This window comes from Anopheles maculipalpis, chromosome 2RL (assembly GCF_943734695.1).
Source record: "Anopheles maculipalpis chromosome 2RL, idAnoMacuDA_375_x, whole genome shotgun sequence".
Classification (NCBI taxonomy): Eukaryota; Metazoa; Arthropoda; class Insecta; order Diptera; family Culicidae; genus Anopheles; species Anopheles maculipalpis.
This window is the reverse complement of record NC_064871.1, coordinates 80,367,252-80,386,167: the sequence shown is the minus strand read 5'-3', so window position 1 is coordinate 80,386,167 and position 18,916 is coordinate 80,367,252. Positions and strand designations below refer to the sequence as shown.

The 18,916-nt window shown below is 43.1% G+C and overlaps 3 protein-coding genes across 3 annotated transcripts in view; 1 reads left to right on the top strand and 2 right to left on the bottom strand.

The window, feature by feature from the left end:
- Nucleotides 1–18,916, top strand: part of LOC126567958 (MOXD1 homolog 2-like) — a 507,834-nt gene that overhangs the window by 278,502 nt on the left and 210,416 nt on the right. The window lies entirely within an intron of this gene.
- The window catches only part of LOC126568598 (probable salivary secreted peptide), a 380,437-nt gene that overhangs the window by 350,874 nt on the left and 10,647 nt on the right, over nt 1–18,916 (bottom strand). The window lies entirely within an intron of this gene.
- Nucleotides 6,058–9,105, bottom strand: LOC126567858 (neurofilament heavy polypeptide-like). Its single transcript, XM_050224181.1, has 2 exons — nt 8,535–9,105; nt 6,058–8,390 (listed from the first exon to the last, which is right to left on the bottom strand). The coding sequence occupies exons 1-2, from the start codon at nt 9,103–9,105 to the stop codon at nt 6,058–6,060; spliced, it is 2,904 nt and encodes a 967-aa protein (XP_050080138.1).

The window sequence follows — 18,916 nt, the reverse complement described above, 5'->3', positions numbered from 1 at the left end:
CGACACACCCCGGGAATAAGCAATCGTCGATGAGCATCGACAATATGGAATGTCATTGTTGTGGAACGAATCATCCATATTTCCCGTAGCGCACGTCCCGCGTAATTGATTATGAATTTATGGCACGAGTGATTTGTTGGGTTCCACGATAGTAGGAATTGACGAGCAACGGGGGCAGGGAAATAAAAATCGGTATTTTTGGTAAACGATTCGATACTGCCGATTGGTGATAGACAAGATAGGTGTATTTTCGGCTGTGATGGTGTGATACGCAGCGCCAGTGGAATGTTATTTAGAACGAATGATTAATGCTGCTTACACTAGGGTTTTGGTGTGGTATCGCTGTGACTCAAGGTTGTAAGATTTGGCTGTTCTGATAGTTGTGAAATGGAAGTTTGTATTATCCTGCGCTGTAAAGTAGTTGTTGTAGAGAGATTATTAAAGGCCTCACGGCCGCATGGCGCTGTTGGTTTGATCATGCCTTAAAGATCTAGTTGACAGGGATGACCTAAATGGCCGGCATGACTTAGCAGCAAGTCGTTAAAGGAAGAAGAATTAGAACGATGTAATTCTTCTCATCTTAGAGATAAATGCCTGTCCACTAAAGTGAGAATTAATAATATCGCAAGTGAAGATTGGATTTAAACAGCATTGTAAAAAAAAAGAAGAAGGATTGCAGAAGCACAGGATTCGTCTGTCTTGGGATCATTTATGATCAGAAATTTGGTGATGAACGAAAAACATAAAATTAAACATTAAGCATGGTCTTATTTTTTGGTTCACTCTATTGAAAGGCCAAAAAACGTTACTCCTGGTTATAGCAAGTTTAATCTTTGATATCAATAAAACATCCATCGATAATGATCCTTCCTTCCATTTTTCGTTGATATGTATGAGATTTTGCTTGAGAATGCATGGTTTTCTACGAGAAATAGAGGGTATAATATTCAGGACGTATATGTAAATCATATTTCTGGTTTGATTTTATTTGTTGAGAAAAATAGTCGGTTTATTTTGAAGTTTTTGAATCCTCAGTTTTGCGTTCTAGGTTGTTTGAAGCTGAGGCTTGACGAAAAAATCAAGACTGAATCCATCCAATCCGAATATGTTTAACGATAAACACTTTTCCCAGCACCGTGAGTAATGAACCTATTATTTGTCGTCTCACGGTGGTTATTACATTTAAACAGGAATCTCATGCAGAGCATGATAAATGATGCTCGTTGCACAAAACAATCACATCAAATCTTCCACCGAACAGATAAAACTCGACCAGCACACCAAGGATTAGATGACGCCGCAGAGTAAAGGTGTCAATATTTACCCAGCCGAACGACTGCAATTGGATTGACCAACCGCTCGCGGAACACAATCGGGCCAAAAGCCTTCGATGTTTGGTTTGGCCCCTGGCAGTTCAAAAAGTGCATAAGTCACAGTCAAACACAGTTTTCCACTCGCCATTCGAAACGGTACTCAGTGGGATTGTTTCGTAACGTTCCGGGAAAAATTGTCAACACTCCCAAACGGGGTGCCAAGCTCCTTGGAAGAGTCCCTTGGAACCGCTGGGAACAACGTGACCAACGTGGTGGCCTAATGGGGAGGTCGAATGGTAGAGCGGAGTTTCTCGGGTTGCTTTACGTAAGCCACACGCCGTGTACCGCATTTAAGAACCAATTTCCGACACCTTCGTACGGCTTCGGGCACGGCCAACCGCAAAAACCTGGCAAGAGGATCGTTTGGCACGGTTTTCCATTTCAAATTGGTATTTTATTTAAACTCTACCCCGCTTTGAAGCAGTTGGCGGGGATGGGTTTCGGTGGACTTTTCTTGAAGGTTTTCCATTTCATTTAACTCATTGGCTTTTGCCGACGGTATTGCATTTCCCCTGGGGAAGGAGGGAATTATGAATCGCGTAAGATTGCATACTGGCAGGGGTTGTTGACGCTTGCCAGAAGGTGTTATTTGAAAGGCTCCAGATCTGAGTGGTTTTACCATGCGGTATCAGGTAAGAATTTTCCAAAGATTGACCCAATATCAAAGGACAAATTAGCCACTTGTGTATGGATTCTATTACAACACTTGCTGAGAATTTGTAGAACAAAAGTGTTAATATAATGTGAAACAAATTGCAAAACAATAGCACTAAGCAAGCCCGAGCCAGACAAAAAGCGTGCTACAAATCCCTCTTATCATGTACAATACTCAGCGAATGTCCAACTTTGGTGAGAAGCAAACATATGCTCACATCATCAATTACAAACTTAATGTAGTTTCGTTTCGTACATGCGGTTTTTTTTTCGTGTGTCTGTATGCTTCGTTAGTTCGTTCACGCTGGTTCTGTGCAGTGACCACTTTCTCCCGCGGCGAAGTACATCGTCATTTCGAGTGGGGTTTTTACCGCACATTCAACGGATCTTCCCGGAAGCACACGGTGAAGACAAAAAATCGGTTCCGAGCGGAGGAAATAATTAAACTACAATACAACTGCACTTTCACACGAAGCATGAAGTTGAAAGCAAAACTGCTGCTGCTACTGATGTCTTAAGAGCCAACCAGTGGAACAACTTCTTTTTAGACACCCTTTGGCTCCCGCTTGGAGGACACACTCGGTGGATTTGATCGTGTACTCGAGTTTTTCTGAAGAAAAACAATGTTTCTAGAACCACTGTATCGTTACAGTGTTTCTTGGAGAGATGAAAAATAGCTCCAAGCAATTGGTTGGTCTTTTTTCTTAGCGACGCGTCCCCCTTCCCCCAGTCTCCCTTCGCCAAAAGACCAGGTAAAATGAAACCGAAACGGACACGTACTTTTGACGCGGACGAAACATTGCGAAAACCGCCTGTGCCTGAGGAAAATTAATGATCCTCCCGAAATTAACCACAGCATCACACTCCCCGCTCAATAGAAAACCAACCCATCGGTGGGGGTGAGTGACTACTCATTTTTGTGCGCGGAAGGTTTCGCCTATTCTTATCACAAATAGTCGCCGGTGGCGAAAAAGTTTGCCCGTTTGGCCCGTCGGCTCTGCACCGTAACAGCTAATGATCGCTGTTGTCGTCTGGCGGTGGAAAACTTTATAGTTGATTCCGGACCCTTGCGGGTTAGTAATTAAATATGATAATGTTGCACCCTGCGTCCATTTTGCGGGTGTTGTGGAAAAACTTTTTCAGAGCCTGCCCGGCGCTGATACCGTGTTTAAGGAGCAGGAAAGATGGAGATGGAGAATGTGTATGTTGCTTTTTCTTGGTATGTTTTAGAGCACAATCATTTTAACGGGTGGTCGTTTGTCATCAAGCTTTTGGTCATTTAAGTAGATTGTATTTCAAATTGCAGTTTATTGAGATGGAATGTGCGTAGACTGTGCGCTGTGTAAAACATCGATTTTAAGAAATTATTATGCTTTTGGAGATGCATACAAAAAAAGCTCAATTTTGAATGAAACTTTAACAGTCCTAAAACTATTTTTTTTTGTGAAATTTTAGAAAAAACAATGAATAGGGGTTAAAGACTTGAAAGGAATACTCCGGCGAAATTTTGTCGACACTATGTACGTAAAAAACGCCCAAATGTATGCAAAGCATTAGTAATCATGTCAAGAGTAATAAATTTAAAGCAAATATAAGTATAATTTTCATAATAATGCCCTTCTTTTCTTTTATAAGAACCTCAGTTTGAATGGCAACCTGCTACTGCTCATTATATGTCAGTTGATGTTTGACTAATCTGGCCTGTACATCGCTCATGGTGCACGTTCTTCGAAAGCTTTATCCCGGACATAGACGACGAAGAGAACTCTTAATAAAAAGCCAATAATTGAAGAGTGCAAGTCACTTGCTCAAATGCTTTTTGGATGCATACTTAATATGATTCTCAGTGTCTGGAAGCCTCTTGAAGCAATAAGGGATAATGTATTCAACGACCGATTTTTGACTTCAGCAAACTGTGCAACAAAATTGACCGCCCATAATGGTCCACACAAAATATTCTAGCTAGGACCTTCCCCAGCATTTTACCTGAAATAAAATATCTTTTTGTAGATTTTTTCATAATATACTAACTACCTCCAGTTACGCGGTTTACGATAGAAATGAACAGCACTTTTTACAGCGACGTTTCGAGCGAGATAAGTATTAAGGGATAAATATCAATATTTAACAAAAGGAATGCATGTGAGATAAAGATTCTTAGTATTTTGATTACTTTTTGTCTTGGTTTACCACGTAGTTGGATGATCAGTCCTCACTACGGGGGAACGATCCGGATAGGATTAAAACTTCGGTCCTGTTCAGACTTTTTTTTTTACCTTATAAAAACGATCCAACAGTAATTGTTCCTAATTGCATTCTAAATTGTTAAACCGATTGGATAATAAGTTCGGTTGCGCCATGGTACAGTGTTCATCCAAAAAGCCGTGCTCGATTGAAATATTTCGAGTTTGATCAAAGACTCACTCAAAGGCTGCTCATTTGACAAGCTTGAGCGCACGATAGAGTACAATTGCATCAAAGCTATTTTACGATGTAAATGTTATTTGTGTTGACGTTCCTACAGGAAGAATTTCCACTCTAGCAGCAGTCTATTCATCACTGATTGCAATTACAAGGGAAAACATCATTCGTGTGGAAAGGTTTGCGATTTTCTATGTTTTTTTCCATGCTGTTTGGCTTTGCAACTCACGATAAGTAACGAGGATTTAGTAATTACGAGCGATTGCTTAGGTTTCCTTTTTTTTGCGTTACTTTGTGTGGGTATGAGCAGTTTTCAGCTATTCAACTGTCGATTACAACCTCCAACCTACCCAGAGCGCTCAACATCAAGGATCTGTATCATCCACTGATGACTGACCCTATTGCTCTCCATCTTTGAGTCGTAGAACGTAATTTGAGTTCCTCTTTCTGTTCACCAATAATACGGAACCGATCGTGCCATAGCTTGCACCGACTGCAAGTAGAAAAGAAATATCAACACCCTACCAACCGGCCCGCTTTGCAGACAGATGGCAGACAGTTTCTTCAAATTGCTCAAGCAAGGATTTACAGTATTGTGCGCTAAACGGTCGACGCTCATGCTCGAAAAAAAAACTCGTTCTCCTCTTCCAGCCCTTTGATGAACTACACGAACAGTGATCGGGCCATAATTGAAAAGCAAAGCCCGGAAACCTAAAAGCAAAACCGCACGCATACCGCCCATCAACAAAGCGAGCTGTTGGATAGCCACCCGTGCCACGCTGGAAAGAAACGCTGAGCCTGAGCAGAGTGAGGTTATGCCGTCTGTCAGTTGGAAAGCGAACGTAAAGGTTCAGTCGGAAGGAAGGAAAATCGATAACTACTTCCCGAAAAATCAGACCTTTCAGGGATGGGCCGGTGCTGTTCTTCAGGTACTCCCGGTACATCGTTAAGCACGTCGCTAGGAGAAACGAATGTTACCAGTTTCCGGGTGGTACTGGCTGTTTTTATCTTCTAGCTAATCGTAACAACAGCGTGCATGGATGTGTGTGTGTGTGTGTGATGGGATGAACCCACCGCCAGTTGTAACGGATGTCTGACTTCGAATTGCGAAGTAACTGCCTCATACTCAACCACCAACTCGTACCAGCCTACGAGGTACACAAAAGGACAAGCAATTAAACTCACATGCTCGAAACACACGCACAACGAGCGTGTAATGGTTGCTGCTCGCGTGCGTATCGCTGTGCGTAATGCACCAAGCCCCCCACACTGGGAGTTAGTTTTATCGGCGTATTTGTTTCGGTGGGATAGGTTGTGCGGTTTAGCTTCATTGCTAATCAATAAGCTTTCGATAATCGAGCGAACTGATGAACGGGGCCTGATATTCCGACTGTCATCTGCAGGTGTAGTTAAGTATTTTGATTTATTTTCGGTTTTATTTATTCATCCGTATCGAGTGCAGACACTCGTGCTGTTGCATGTGTCGTAAGGATAAAGCTACTTCTACAATAATATTAGCAAATATTAAATAAAAAATCATATTCAAACTATTTTGTACTATAATTTTATAGCAGAAGGTTACGGTACTCGTATCAGTTCGACGCACAGTCTAAACCGAATACAGTTGACACAGCACTGGATCACCTGGGAGGCAAGTCTTGAATGGATCGTAGTAGATGTAATTCTCCAGGCAAGTTCTGACTCCTGGCTCTCCCTGGAAACAGTACACGTAGCTCGCACAATCATTCTGAATAGGCAAGAAGCCGGTGAAACCTTCAATGCAGCCGTTGTTGGTTTCTCCTGGATCACCTCCAGTTTCGGGAGGAACCAGCTCAGTTGTAGTGGTTGATTCCTCAGTCGGTTCCGGTTGTGGTTCAGCTTCAGTTGAACCATGGTCTCCTCCATTGATGTCAGCACATGTTTCACTATTGCCCTTAATGCACAGTCGAAGATATACTGAGAAATAATACCCTTTCTTACAGTTCTGCTCCTTTCCCTTGTACTTGTAGCACGAGATGTACTTCGTGCAAGAATCAGGATGAGCCACATTTCCTAGCAGAGTCTTGGCACACAGATAGTCATATGGACCAGAAGCTTCCGAGGATTCCTCATCAGATCCGTTCTCTTCAGATGGGGGGTTCGATGGCTCTGGCTCAGGTTCAGGTTCTGGCTCGGGAATGGCGGCTTCAGTAGTAGGTTCTTCTTCCGGAGCATCAGCACATCCTCCGTTCTTCTGCTTGACACACAGATGCAGAGTAGACGAGTAGGCATAGCCCTTCTTGCAGGTCTCCTCCTTGCCCTTGTACTTGTAGCACGAGATGTACTTCTTGCAAGAATCAGGATGAGCCACATTTCCTAGCAGAGTCTTGGCACACAGATAGTCATATGGACCAGAAGCTTCCGAGGATTCCTCATCAGATCCGTTCTCTTCAGATGGGGGGTTCGATGGCTCTGGCTCAGGTTCAGGTTCTGGCTCGGGAATGGCGGCTTCAGTAGTAGGTTCTTCTTCCGGAGCATCAGCACATCCTCCGTTCTTCTGCTTGACACACAGATGCAGAGTAGACGAGTAGGCATAGCCCTTCTTGCAGGTCTCCTCCTTGCCCTTGTACTTGTAGCACGAGATGTACTTCGTGCAGGACTCAGGATGAGCTACATTTCCTAGCAGAGTCTTGGCACACAGATAGTCATATGGACCAGAAGCTTCCGAGGATTCCTCATCAGATCCGTTCTCTTCAGATGGGGGGTTCGATGGCTCTGGTTCAGGTTCAGGTTCTGGCTCGGGAATGGCGGCTTCAGTAGTAGGTTCTTCTTCCGGAGCATCAGCACATCCTCCGTTCTTCTGCTTGACACACAGATGCAGAGTAGACGAGTAGGCATAGCCCTTCTTGCAGGTCTCCTCCTTACCCTTGTACTTGTAGCACGAGATGTACTTCTTGCAGGACTCAGGATGAGCCACATTTCCTAGCAGAGTCTTGGCACACAGATAGTCATATGGACCAGAAGCTTCCGAGGATTCCTCATCAGATCCGTTCTCTTCAGATGGGGGGTTCGATGGCTCTGGCTCAGGTTCAGGTTCTGGCTCGGGAATGGCGGCTTCAGTAGTAGGTTCTTCTTCCGGAGCATCAGCACATCCTCCGTTCTTCTGCTTGACACACAGATGCAGAGTAGACGAGTAGGCATAGCCCTTCTTGCAGGTCTCCTCCTTGCCCTTGTACTTGTAGCACGAGATGTACTTCTTGCAGGACTCAGGATGAGCCACATTTCCTATCAGAGTCTTGGCACACAGATAGTCATATGGACCAGAAGCTTCCGAGGATTCCTCATCAGATCCGTTCTCTTCAGATGGGGGGTTCGATGGCTCTGGTTCAGGTTCAGGTTCTGGCTGGGGAATGGCGGCTTCAGTAGTAGGTTCTTCTTCCGGAGCATCAGCACATCCTCCGTTCTTCTGCTTGACACACAGATGCAGAGTAGACGAGTAGGCATAGCCCTTCTTGCAGGTCTCCTCCTTACCCTTGTACTTGTAGCACGAGATGTACTTCTTGCAGGACTCAGGATGCGCCACATTTCCTAGCAGAGTCTTGGCACACAGATAGTCATATGGACCAGAAGCTTCCGACGATTCCTCATCAGATCCGTTCTCTTCAGATGGGGGGTTCGATGGCTCTGGTTCAGGTTCAGGTTCTGGCTCGGGAATGGCGGCTTCAGTAGTAGGTTCTTCTTCCGGAGCATCAGCACATCCTCCGTTCTTCTGCTTGACACACAGATGCAGAGTAGACGAGTAGGCATAGCCCTTCTTGCAGGTCTCCTCCTTACCCTTGTACTTGTAGCACGAGATGTACTTCTTGCAGGACTCAGGATGAGCCACATTTCCTAGCAGAGTCTTGGCACACAGATAGTCATATGGACCAGAAGCTTCCGACGATTCCTCATCAGATCCGTTCTCTTCAGATGGGGGGTTCGATGGCTCTGGTTCAGGTTCAGGTTCTGGCTCTGGTTCTGGCTCTGGTTCAGGTTCGGGTTCCGGCTCTGGTTCCGGCTCAGGTTCCGGTTCGGGAATGGCAGCTTCATTAGAATCTTCATCTGAACCAGATTCTTTACTTTCTTCCGATTCATCTGAGCCGCTTGGAAAACTTTCAGTGGTCGACGGTTCTACCGACTGAATCGTACATGTCTCCACATTTCCCGCCACACAGCTGATAAAATCAGCCACGAAAATGAATCCTTCTGCACACAGTTCAATGGATGCCTTTTCTTTAGAACAAACTAGGAATCGGTCGCATGCGTTTGGATGCACTCGTACACCATACAACACCTTCTGGCAAAGGTAGTCATACTGCTCCGGGCTTTCTTCCGGTTCGGGTTCTGGCTCAGGCACTGGTTCAGGTTGAGGTTCCGGTTCTGGGCTAGTTTCAACAGCGCAAGTAGCAGATGCAGTCTCCACACAATTGCCGCTTAGCGTGTCATAGCTGGTCTTACTCTTGCATTCCTTGATCTCCAACGAACCTTTCTTGCACACCAAATACTTCTGACAATCACCCGCAATGCCGTAGGTTGCTCCTTCCTCTTGCTTAGAACAGCTTCCCGCCGACGATGGTTTTGCTGTGACTGTACCAAGAATGGCTAACAAGGCCACACCTAATGCCAGTGTAAGTCTCATCTTTGTTCGTGTGTCTTGTACTGTCGTTCGATAGCAAGCTCAAGCGCTTTTATAGCAAGCGCACCCGTATCCTTATCAAAACGACGTATAGTTTATGAGTCCAGCCACTTGCAAAAGGAACGGAATGCTATGCAGCTGACCAAGACCATGGTCAAACACATTCACCTTATCATGCAGGCGGTCTTACTGTTGTCTTTTTTTCAGTTGTCCGTAATGGCAGGTCACATAAACGTTTAGCACCTTGCACGGTGGCGACATATCACATGCGGCCATTCAATAATGTCTATTGCTCTCGGCTGATTCGTTCCGGGGGTCCATAAATCAAGACGGGTAGCGAAATGGTGGTCGTATTAAATTGGTCCAATTGAGCCGAGATGGAAAGTCATTCCAGGTAAGCACTTTCTTGCAGAGGAGTGCGTTGAATTGAGTTAATTTTGGTAGCATTACTGGACTTTCGTTGATGAGCCGCAGTAGCTAACTAGAAGATAAGAGTGAATTGAGGAAATGAGTATTCAGTATTGGTCGCGTTTGCTAGAATGTTTATGCTGGATATCACTGTGTTTTCCTCAGCCCAGCTTGAACATAACAATGAGTTGGCAGCTAGTGGATCAATGTGAGAAGTTATGAATGAGGTTATCAAGACTTTTAACCGTAAGTTTTATGGATGTTTAAAAATAGCTCTTTTCTTCTGGTTATCTCTAGATTGTAGATGGATCGGGAATCGAATGTTGCTCAAAAATAAATGGTTGAGCAGGTTATGTCGGATGCTTATATGGACGAAACAGGGGCTTCGCTCGTTGCATGAGATAGGACAGGTGTTCGGAGGAATTTTGGGCGGTATGAACATAGAGTTGCTTTATCCAACTCAATCTAAAATCATACAAGTGATCACGATAATTGGAAGTAATTAGCTATTAAACCCATGGCAGTGTTGTAAAACTGCCAAACCCTTGACATTTTCTTGTTGAATTAACGACCTAATAGGTCACGCCGGGTGGCTCACTGGACATGCTGATAACACGTAGTATAATACTCAGTCCTAACTGCGGGGAAACGGCCCGGATTAGATTTGAGCCCCGGTCATACCGTGTCAAGACTAGCGCCACTGTTGCCTCTACCCCCCAGCCTAGCCAAACTTTTTTAGAAATATTATTTAAACGCTTCTTTGATTGTGCCAATCTGAACTCAAAACGCACTAAAGAATAGCTTCAACTGTTCATAAACCCAAAAATACAAACCGTAAGGCTTAGTATGTATAGCAACATTAAATATTTTATTGTAAATCGATCAACGCAGATCTGAAAAGCAATGTTGTCTTTAAGAGTGCAGTCAGTAAAACGTTTCACATTCCAATTCTTTCGAACAATGCCCGTTTTCTTCTTCTCGAGCCATAATCGCCCATAAAACTCTCGATCCCTTTATAGTTCAAACTAATTAGTTTCACCTGAGCCACCATCACGTGCCCAGGATGCATGTGCCAAGTACGACTAATCCTTTGCCCGGGCACGAAACTTTGCAGACGTTTTGCTCACCACCGATAGTCCTTAGGACTAGCGGTCGTTTTGTGCAACAGAAAATGCGAAGCTAATGCCAAAGAATGCCATCCGTACCAGCTTAAAAAAGTTTCCCCAACCTCACCCGCACCGAGCACTTTCGAAGGCGACAACTGCATCGTGGAAAATAATGTGTACTTTAGTAATTAAAAGTTGTGTTACTGGTCGGTGGGTGAATGTTCTCGGGCCTGCGAGTACCTGGTGCCCTTAAAGCCCTAGCATAGTAAGGGATTAGTTTTGCTTGGAACCATTTTACGACGCTATCGTTAACCGATCGGAATGGACAGGTTTGTTTGTGCGCAGGTTGAAGAACGTGCAGCGGCAGGAAGAAGTAAAGTTTGGCAAGTTGAACTTCCGTAACCGAATCAAACGCACACCCGTACACAACACGCACAACGTGTACTAAAAGCATTGCCCCAGCTGCTTCTCCCACCTACGAGCACGATTCATCTTTTATTAACGAAAATACTGCAAATGATCATAAATGAAAAATCCTCAACCGAGCATGGGAGGGCACCAAAACGTGTGCGTTTAATGGATCAGAATCGGAACCAGTGTATGCAAATGGCACCCTGTTGCATATTTTAAATCATTATTTTTATACGAAATTAATGTTTTAACTGGCCTCCACCGGCTACCGTGTGAACACCGGTTGCTAGTGGGTTGTCCCTTGGTGGATGGTTCTTAAAATTCTGTTTACATTCACGCAAAACAGTTTTATTTGTTGCAGCACTTCGGTCACTGTGCGCGTGTGCGTGCGCGAGTGTCACTGAGAGGATTATAATTTTAATTTTGTTTCCCTCGGATGGCTACCGAGCTGCAGTTGCCGGGCGGAGGGATCGAGTGCGCCAGTGTGTGCGTATGCTATGGTGGGAAATTTATGTTGTTCAAAGGGTTTAATGTCGTGTGTTGAGTCTGAAGCGATGAGTACGTGTTTCATTATGTTTTCCCTCCGTCACCGGGTCTACTGAAAAGAGGGAAAGGGTTGCCATAGAATCGTATGTGTAGTTGAGGTAATCGTACATGAGAAGAGGATTCTGTTTGTGGTGAGTGAAATGGATGTGAAATTGAATTGTTTTTTTCGATCTAATGATATTTTTTCTTTGCTTAATTCAAACAACGCCAGTGTTTGAATTAAGATATTTTTTTAATATTTTGGGAAAAGTTATAAATGGAAACTAATCCATCGCAAGCAGTTCATTGGATTAGAATGGCCTTAGTGATGACTAGTTGCAGCCTCCTTAATAATTCTGGATAAAATGAGCAACTTTTACGTGTTACTTGACTCTAAATATGTCTCTGTTCTGTGGCTAAGGAAGGTCTTTTTTGGTTGTTTTAGTTTTGGCTATATATTCAACGTTAAATGTTACATTCTTTCTACAGGTTATAATTGTTCTTCTACTATTCATTCATTAACTTCTAATAGATGTTTAGCTTCCTCACAGCTTGTTCTTCTTCTCGCATATTATTCTTCTGCTTCTTAACTCATCGCCGTTCTAGGTAATGTCGGATGGGATTTGAACTCCGGTCCTGCTATATGGAGATCGGCACCGCCACTACCACTGGGCAACTTCTGAGTCTGATTCCCTAGTTCATGATTAGAACTGTGTTCGTGATGACAGTTTTCGAGGATGATCTGACATCCTCATCCAAGCTTTATAAAACTATTAAGCCCCAATTAGAACTGTCGAGTGCCCAAAACTGGCTTCAGATGAATTACTTTCATCGATGAAACTGAAATTCTGTGCCAATTTCGCTACTTAGTTCTTTAGATAGGGTGACCTTTTATCCCGCCAAAAAAAATAATTATTGTCGTTTTTTAGCTCTGATAAAACGGCCTGGCCGTATTACTGCTTTGTGATAAATTCATCAAGCAAAGACCTTTAAAATCTACCTTCGTTTCAAATGTACATTCGCCATTTTGCATAAATTTCAAAAATACTCCTGAAGTTCTACTATCTGCAAGACATTTTAGTTATATTTAATCGTAGAGCGTCACTTTTACTGTGAATGAGCATTTAATGGTCGAGTTACATTTTTCAATGAAATAAAAATTTAGACCACGAGTGACAAAAAATTGTTTAAGAAATTATATATAATTATATTTTTAATACACAATTTCATAAGCAAATATATTGACTTATCCTAAGCAATCCAGGCCATCCTTCATTTAATAATAAAATTGCCAATCCGATCGATTCAATGATCGTTCTTTTGGATCACTCGTTTACTTTCAAACCTTTCTGCAAACCTTTCGGCAAACCTTTCCCATTTCTAATGGTATTTCCTTCCTGCGAAACAATACGCAATTGTTCGTTTGTGTGAATAGATTGATGGCACTTGTTAAGTGTAAAGGTTTTCACCGTACACGACAAAGGTATAGCAGCACCAAACAAGGAGAAAGAAAAAAAAATCACCATCAAGCCTACAAGAAAAATCACTTTCCATTGTACCACCTTGGTGTGCCAAACCGTTCACATTTATTTCCGAGAGTCGATCTCCCCTTTGGATGATGATGAGCCAAGCTGCTTGTTTTCGGTTGTTGATTTTGGAAGAATTTGGTGCAGTTTCTCGGGTTCGAATGCAGGAAGCACTCCGATTGGGAAGACGGGAAGTGATAAATTTTTTCACGTGGCAGACAGAAACGAGACCGAGCTTAACAGGATTGCTTCACTACACGCACTCGCGGTCGTTGATTGGTGCGTTTCCGGAGGGGCTTTTCGTACGGGGTTTCTTTTCGAGACTCGCACCATTTTCTTTCATCGGAGTGCGTTGCTGTGGAAAGGTATGGAGTGCTGTTTGTTAGATTTTGTTTCTACGATCCCCTTCAGGGCACTCGAGCCCGCTTCTAGATCGCTTGCTGTACAATAACGAGCGACGGGAAATTGAAAAATCTAATAAAAGATTGATGAACACGAGCGTCTGAATTTATGCACCCTAGTGGCATTTTTTTCCTTTTTAGATTTCTTGTTCCTAAACTCGATTTCTTCATGTAAGAACCCAACAATGGTCGGAGGAAATGAGGAAACTCTCCCGCAGCAACCAACAAGGGGATCGGTTTGCCGTGCACCATTGAATTTTGGCACTTACAGATCAAAACCTCAAGCAAACGGCTTGACTTGGTTCACAAAATAATAAAAAAATCTCCCTCTTGAGGGGTTCTCCGCTTTTGGATCCGGTTCGACGCGTGTGCGTGCGTGAAAATCTAACATCCTTGTGGGCCGAATAACCAAAACTACTTGAAGAATGTTTCAATCCCGTTCGATTGCCAGACATATCAACACGTTTAGCCATGTGGGGACTGCCTCCGGTGCTGCTAAAAGCCCCCGTGTTGGATATCAATAAGCGTTTTAGTTCTTCCGGCAGCATTCCTGAAGGTAATACCCTTATATTGCCGAATATAAATTGCACTCAATTTCACTCAAACCGATGCACACATGGCATACCGGTTTACCCGGTCGAAGTAAAAACGCAAAACAAAACGTATTCACAATCGGGTACGTGATTGGAAATCTGATGACGAAGCTATTTGTCATGACTCAATAAACGCCCGAATGTAGGCAATGCGTAGCACGCCACTAACATAGTGTAGCGGGAGCGGAATAGTGGCCGAATAAAGTGGTCATTTTTTTGTTGTTGCTGTTCGCATGCTTTCCTTCAAGATTGATGCGTTTCGAGGTGGATGTTTTCCTTCTTGTGGGCTATGAATATTAGATGCAGTTTTTCGGGTAGAGAGGTTGGGTTGACGTATCGTTTCCGGAACACCGGATTGACACCGAACGCCCATTCGGTGGTGACTGCTGGTGCAACGTTTCTATTACTGCTTCTTCAATATCGCTTCGCTCTAACCGCCCACCCTTCAGGATGCGGCAGCAGATGAGAGTGAAATCATCATCAAATTTACAGCTGCTAGACACGAAACGTTTTCTCAACCCGGATGGCGCTTCGATTCCATTCCACTTTCCACTGTGACTTGACCAGTCGTTTCATCATCGGCCAGCAAGGTTTTCCACCACCGGAGATAGCTTGCTGCAGTAAGCAAGCGAATGAAATTTATCTTTCCCTTGTTGCTTGGGAGCACCGTTTCCCGGCGTGCGTATCCTTCGCACGCTACGAAACCCGGTGCCTCGCCCGGCATGCAACTTGACATTATTAATGACTATTTCTAATGAATTTTATTTCCCTTCATTTTCTGTGTTTCCAAGCGCCCTAATGGAAAAAGGGGTTTATTCAGGGTTCCCTTTTTCGCAATCGGTTCTCGCGTTCGCGTGTGTTTGACTTTGTTATGATATGGTACAGCTGGTATGATGGTTTGCCAGTTACTTTAAAGCAACGCCAAGGTACGGAAATGACCTCTAGCATGGTTATTCTTATCTAGATGATTCAGGCACTTACTACCGGAGCTTGTTTACCTCATCAGAAAAGGACTCCGGGGCTCGTTTCTTTCGGGCGCCAATCCTCAGGTGACCTATCCCCCATTCGATGGTATGGAGCTGGTCACAGGAGGACAATTCCGAGTACTAATGAGTTTTGTGTTTGACTGAGCATTTCGTTTCCGCGCCAACCTTTCCATCTGAGCCACGTGGGTTGTGTTTGGAGTGTGAGGGCTTCTCCCCTTCTTTCACGTGTAACTAGTTTTGCTCATTACCCGAAATGAAACCCAACTTTTTTCGGCTCCTTCCGTCGCCAAATTGTGTAAAGTCATTCTCGTTTCATTAGGCACATAAATAAAAAGATGGATGGCAACGCATTATTTGAAATTTTACCATTTACCAGAGGTGATTGGAAAATGTGGGGGGACGCTCGAAATGATCTGTCAAACTGTTGTACCTCTATGGTGGCCCTTTTAAAGGCAATGCAGGAAACTGGTACGAATTAAGCACGTAACGTTACTTGAACGATCATTAGTCAAACGTTTGTTGATGTTTCGTTTTACTAATGCAATGTGTTGTGTTGTGAATGAAGATTTGTGAAAGTAAAATTAGCTTAACTTCTTTTGACTGGCGCGGTAAAATGCAGCGTAAGACAGTTTTTAAATATTTTTGCTATTGGTTTTAACAATTATTCTTAGGCAATATGTAGGGTACATATTTGTATTGAAGCCTTTTAACTTTTATTACATTATTGTCAACATCATTTCTTTCTTTTTAAACTCTTTCTCAGCTTTGATTTTGTTTTGGTTCTTTTTTATTGTTTATGTAGGTGTTAGCCTTTCCATTGTTATATCATTTCTAGAATTATTTGTTTCAAATTGTTGTTCCCCCCTAGAATATTTTGTGAGCAGCATTATGAACTGTCAATTGTGATCCACAGTGTATTTTTGATACGGTCAAAAACCGTTTGTTAAAAACATCTATAATGTTAGTCTATTCTTAAGAGCTCTGGTCGCTTTAACCGATCGTTATTCTCTGAAAACTTACTAGTTAAATCTGTTTCGAATGAAAATTTCATAAGGAATACATAAAGGTTAAATATTGCTTTCAGCAACTCACAAGATTTGTCATTAATCGATCGACGTTTCATTTCGCTGCTGGCTGCTTTTACACCCCAAAATGCAACTTTATGCATTCGTCGCGTTCAATGAAGAAAGCACCGTACATACCTGCCTCATTGATTCCTCGAAGGCGAAAGCAGTTTCGTGTGCATTGTCTTTGTCTGTTAGGTAACAGCGCCTGCAGCCTAAATTATGATGCTCCATAAACACCTTAAATTGAACTGCATTAATGTAACGGCTCAATTTTCCATCCAGCCACCACCATCGCCGATGCAACGCTGCGTGACGCATACAAATTTCATCATTTTGCTAAGCTGTATCGAAACGAACTACCGCGTGCGTTTCGGCTGCTGACGCTACACTGCTGCTGCTGCTGTTGTGGTTGAACTATGCAAGGGGCAAGGTGAGCGAGAAATGTGGGAGTAATTTATCATTCTTTAGAAAACCTCACGGGAACTTGTCGGAATTTTGTACTGTCTCCAGTGCCGCGTCGATACGCCCAGTAGCAGAGGTTTGGGTGTACATCAGTGCACCGATAAACCGAGCGCAAGACGATACCGTCACTGGGTACCGGAGTCTTTGGCATGGACCATCCAATCTCCCCTTTTCGCAAGTAAGTGGTTTCTATCGATCGATTCGGGTGAATGTAAACGAACGCTCAAAACTACGCCGTAAGAGTATGTGTGGAAATAGTTTGCATCCATCGAGCATATTGAAACAAGCAGCAAATAGCAGTAGAAGCAGCGAGTGCATACCATAACCGTTACCGCATAGCAAGTACCATATTTCCCGAAAGAAACTAAAGCACACGAACCACCGTAACCGGGTTGGGAAAGGCTTTACGTCAATAAATGTCGTTTTAACGATGCACCGACGACGAAGGGCGAAGCCCAGCATGATGAGGTGGGGCTCATTTGCCCGCTTAATCGTTCGATGTATTTTTAAATCAATCCATCAAAACATGCAGTCGCCAGTCGGGTGAGAGCTAATAAAAATCCGTACACAATCGCATTGTGTAGCCTTTACCCGGTGTGTGTAGATTAGCTTCAGCGGCGGACGGGTTTTGCTGTGTGCTTTTTGCTTATTTGCTTGGGTTTTATGCTTCCCGCGTTTCTACAAGCACCACATCCATCATGTTTTATAGGTGCCTTTAGTGGTGTAGTTGTTTGTTTCCCTGCGCTTGCCTGCGCAGGGTCGTGAAGGAACTGATTTACAACTTAATTTTTTAATGGCATTACTGCAGCGTGGGGTTTTCCTTTATGTGGGATTTTATTTTCACTGCTGAAGGATTATTGTGAAGAAAGGGTATTGCAAGCATTAAGAAAGCTTTCGCATTGCATAAATAGGTTTAAAATTAGTAAAGTATAATGCGCCTCCATACAAGGGTGCAATAATTTGAACTTCATATTGCATACCTTTTGGGCGCTAGAATTGATTTCAATGTTAGATTTTTAAATAATAAACAACCGCATGCTTTTTCATGAAATTTATTCTTTTTAACAATATAGCACTTTCAGTTACAGAGTCCATTGCTAACTATAGCGCATGCATAAATTTTCAAATGACAAAGCGAAATTAAAATACTCATCACAACATTTCCAATATTGTCACTCGTGCAACAGAAGTCACTAATCAATATATAAATGATCGCATATTTACAAACTGAGCTCTGATCTCTGAATTGATTTCTTAGAAGCTTGCAGTTATAATAATTGTGGGAAGACATGTTACATAACCAGACAAACTTGGGTGTAAAAATAAAAAATCCTATTTGAAATATGCATTTTTCATACATTTTAAATTCTACTTTCCTTCCTTTTTAATCTTATTGAACCATATTTTTATTCATGTATCCTTTATACTTAAAACCAATAACGCCACTATAACTAGCTTACGCACTGTAGATCTTTCCTTAAGAAACGAAATAAAAACCAGAATCTGTTCCTTGCTTTTTAGCTCACTCACAGTCGTTTTCATTGTTGTTACGAAGTGAGAAATGGTAATTAGTGAAAGTGATTAATGAAAAAAACACATGCACCTACATTATTCAAACCGTGCAACTTTGTTGAACTGTTCTTAACCTTCTATTTTTACATACCTAGTAGCTGCAAGAAGCTGAATTGCTGTTTAGCTTTCATATTCAACAAGAACCAGCCCCTACCTGTTCTTCTGTACAACAATCAGAGTGAGGACACCCAGCATAGTTTCCGTACCGTACCGAACCCTGTTTCCATCGAAAGCACGAAAAGGGAACGCACCTGCACACACCGGTAGCGTGTACGTGTGCCAGTGATCGGAGACGGCCTGATTAGCGAAAGAATGTCGCGCCACATTTAATTGAAGCAGAACAATGGGCGGGCGCGAATGAATCCAACGTGAAGTACGGTTCGTTTGAGCGGAGACACTCTGGTTCTGTACTAATAACTGTGTTTGGTGCGTTTGTGGAATGTGGCTGAGTGTGTGAGAGGAAGAACAAGGCAGCTTTTCCCCGAGCTGCGTTCGATGATGCGTAACTGCTTCGGAATGGGACTCGGTAGTTGTGGAATGTGACGACATGTTGTTCGTTTTACGTTCCCAACATTCCAGCAGTTGGCCCGGCCCAGCACTCCCGGCGAGGAAGACGTCCAATAAACACCTTTAATTTACTGTTGACACCAGCATTACCTCCTCATACAAACATTCTCGCTCATTCCGTGTGTCGGGAGCGTTTGATCGCATTATGTTTAACCTTAATTTACATTCCTCCATCGTTTGTTTTTTTTTC

Excerpts from the sequence above, each read along its gene's own strand:
- LOC126567858 (XM_050224181.1), bottom strand. The coding sequence starts at position 9,105 with ATGAGACTTACACTGGCATTAGGTGTGGCCTTGTTAGCCATTCTTGGT. Across the intron at positions 8,391-8,534 it reads GGAAGAAAGTAAAGAATCTG|AGAACGGATCTGATGAGGAA; the intron begins GTTCAGATGAAG and ends CCCCATCTGAAG.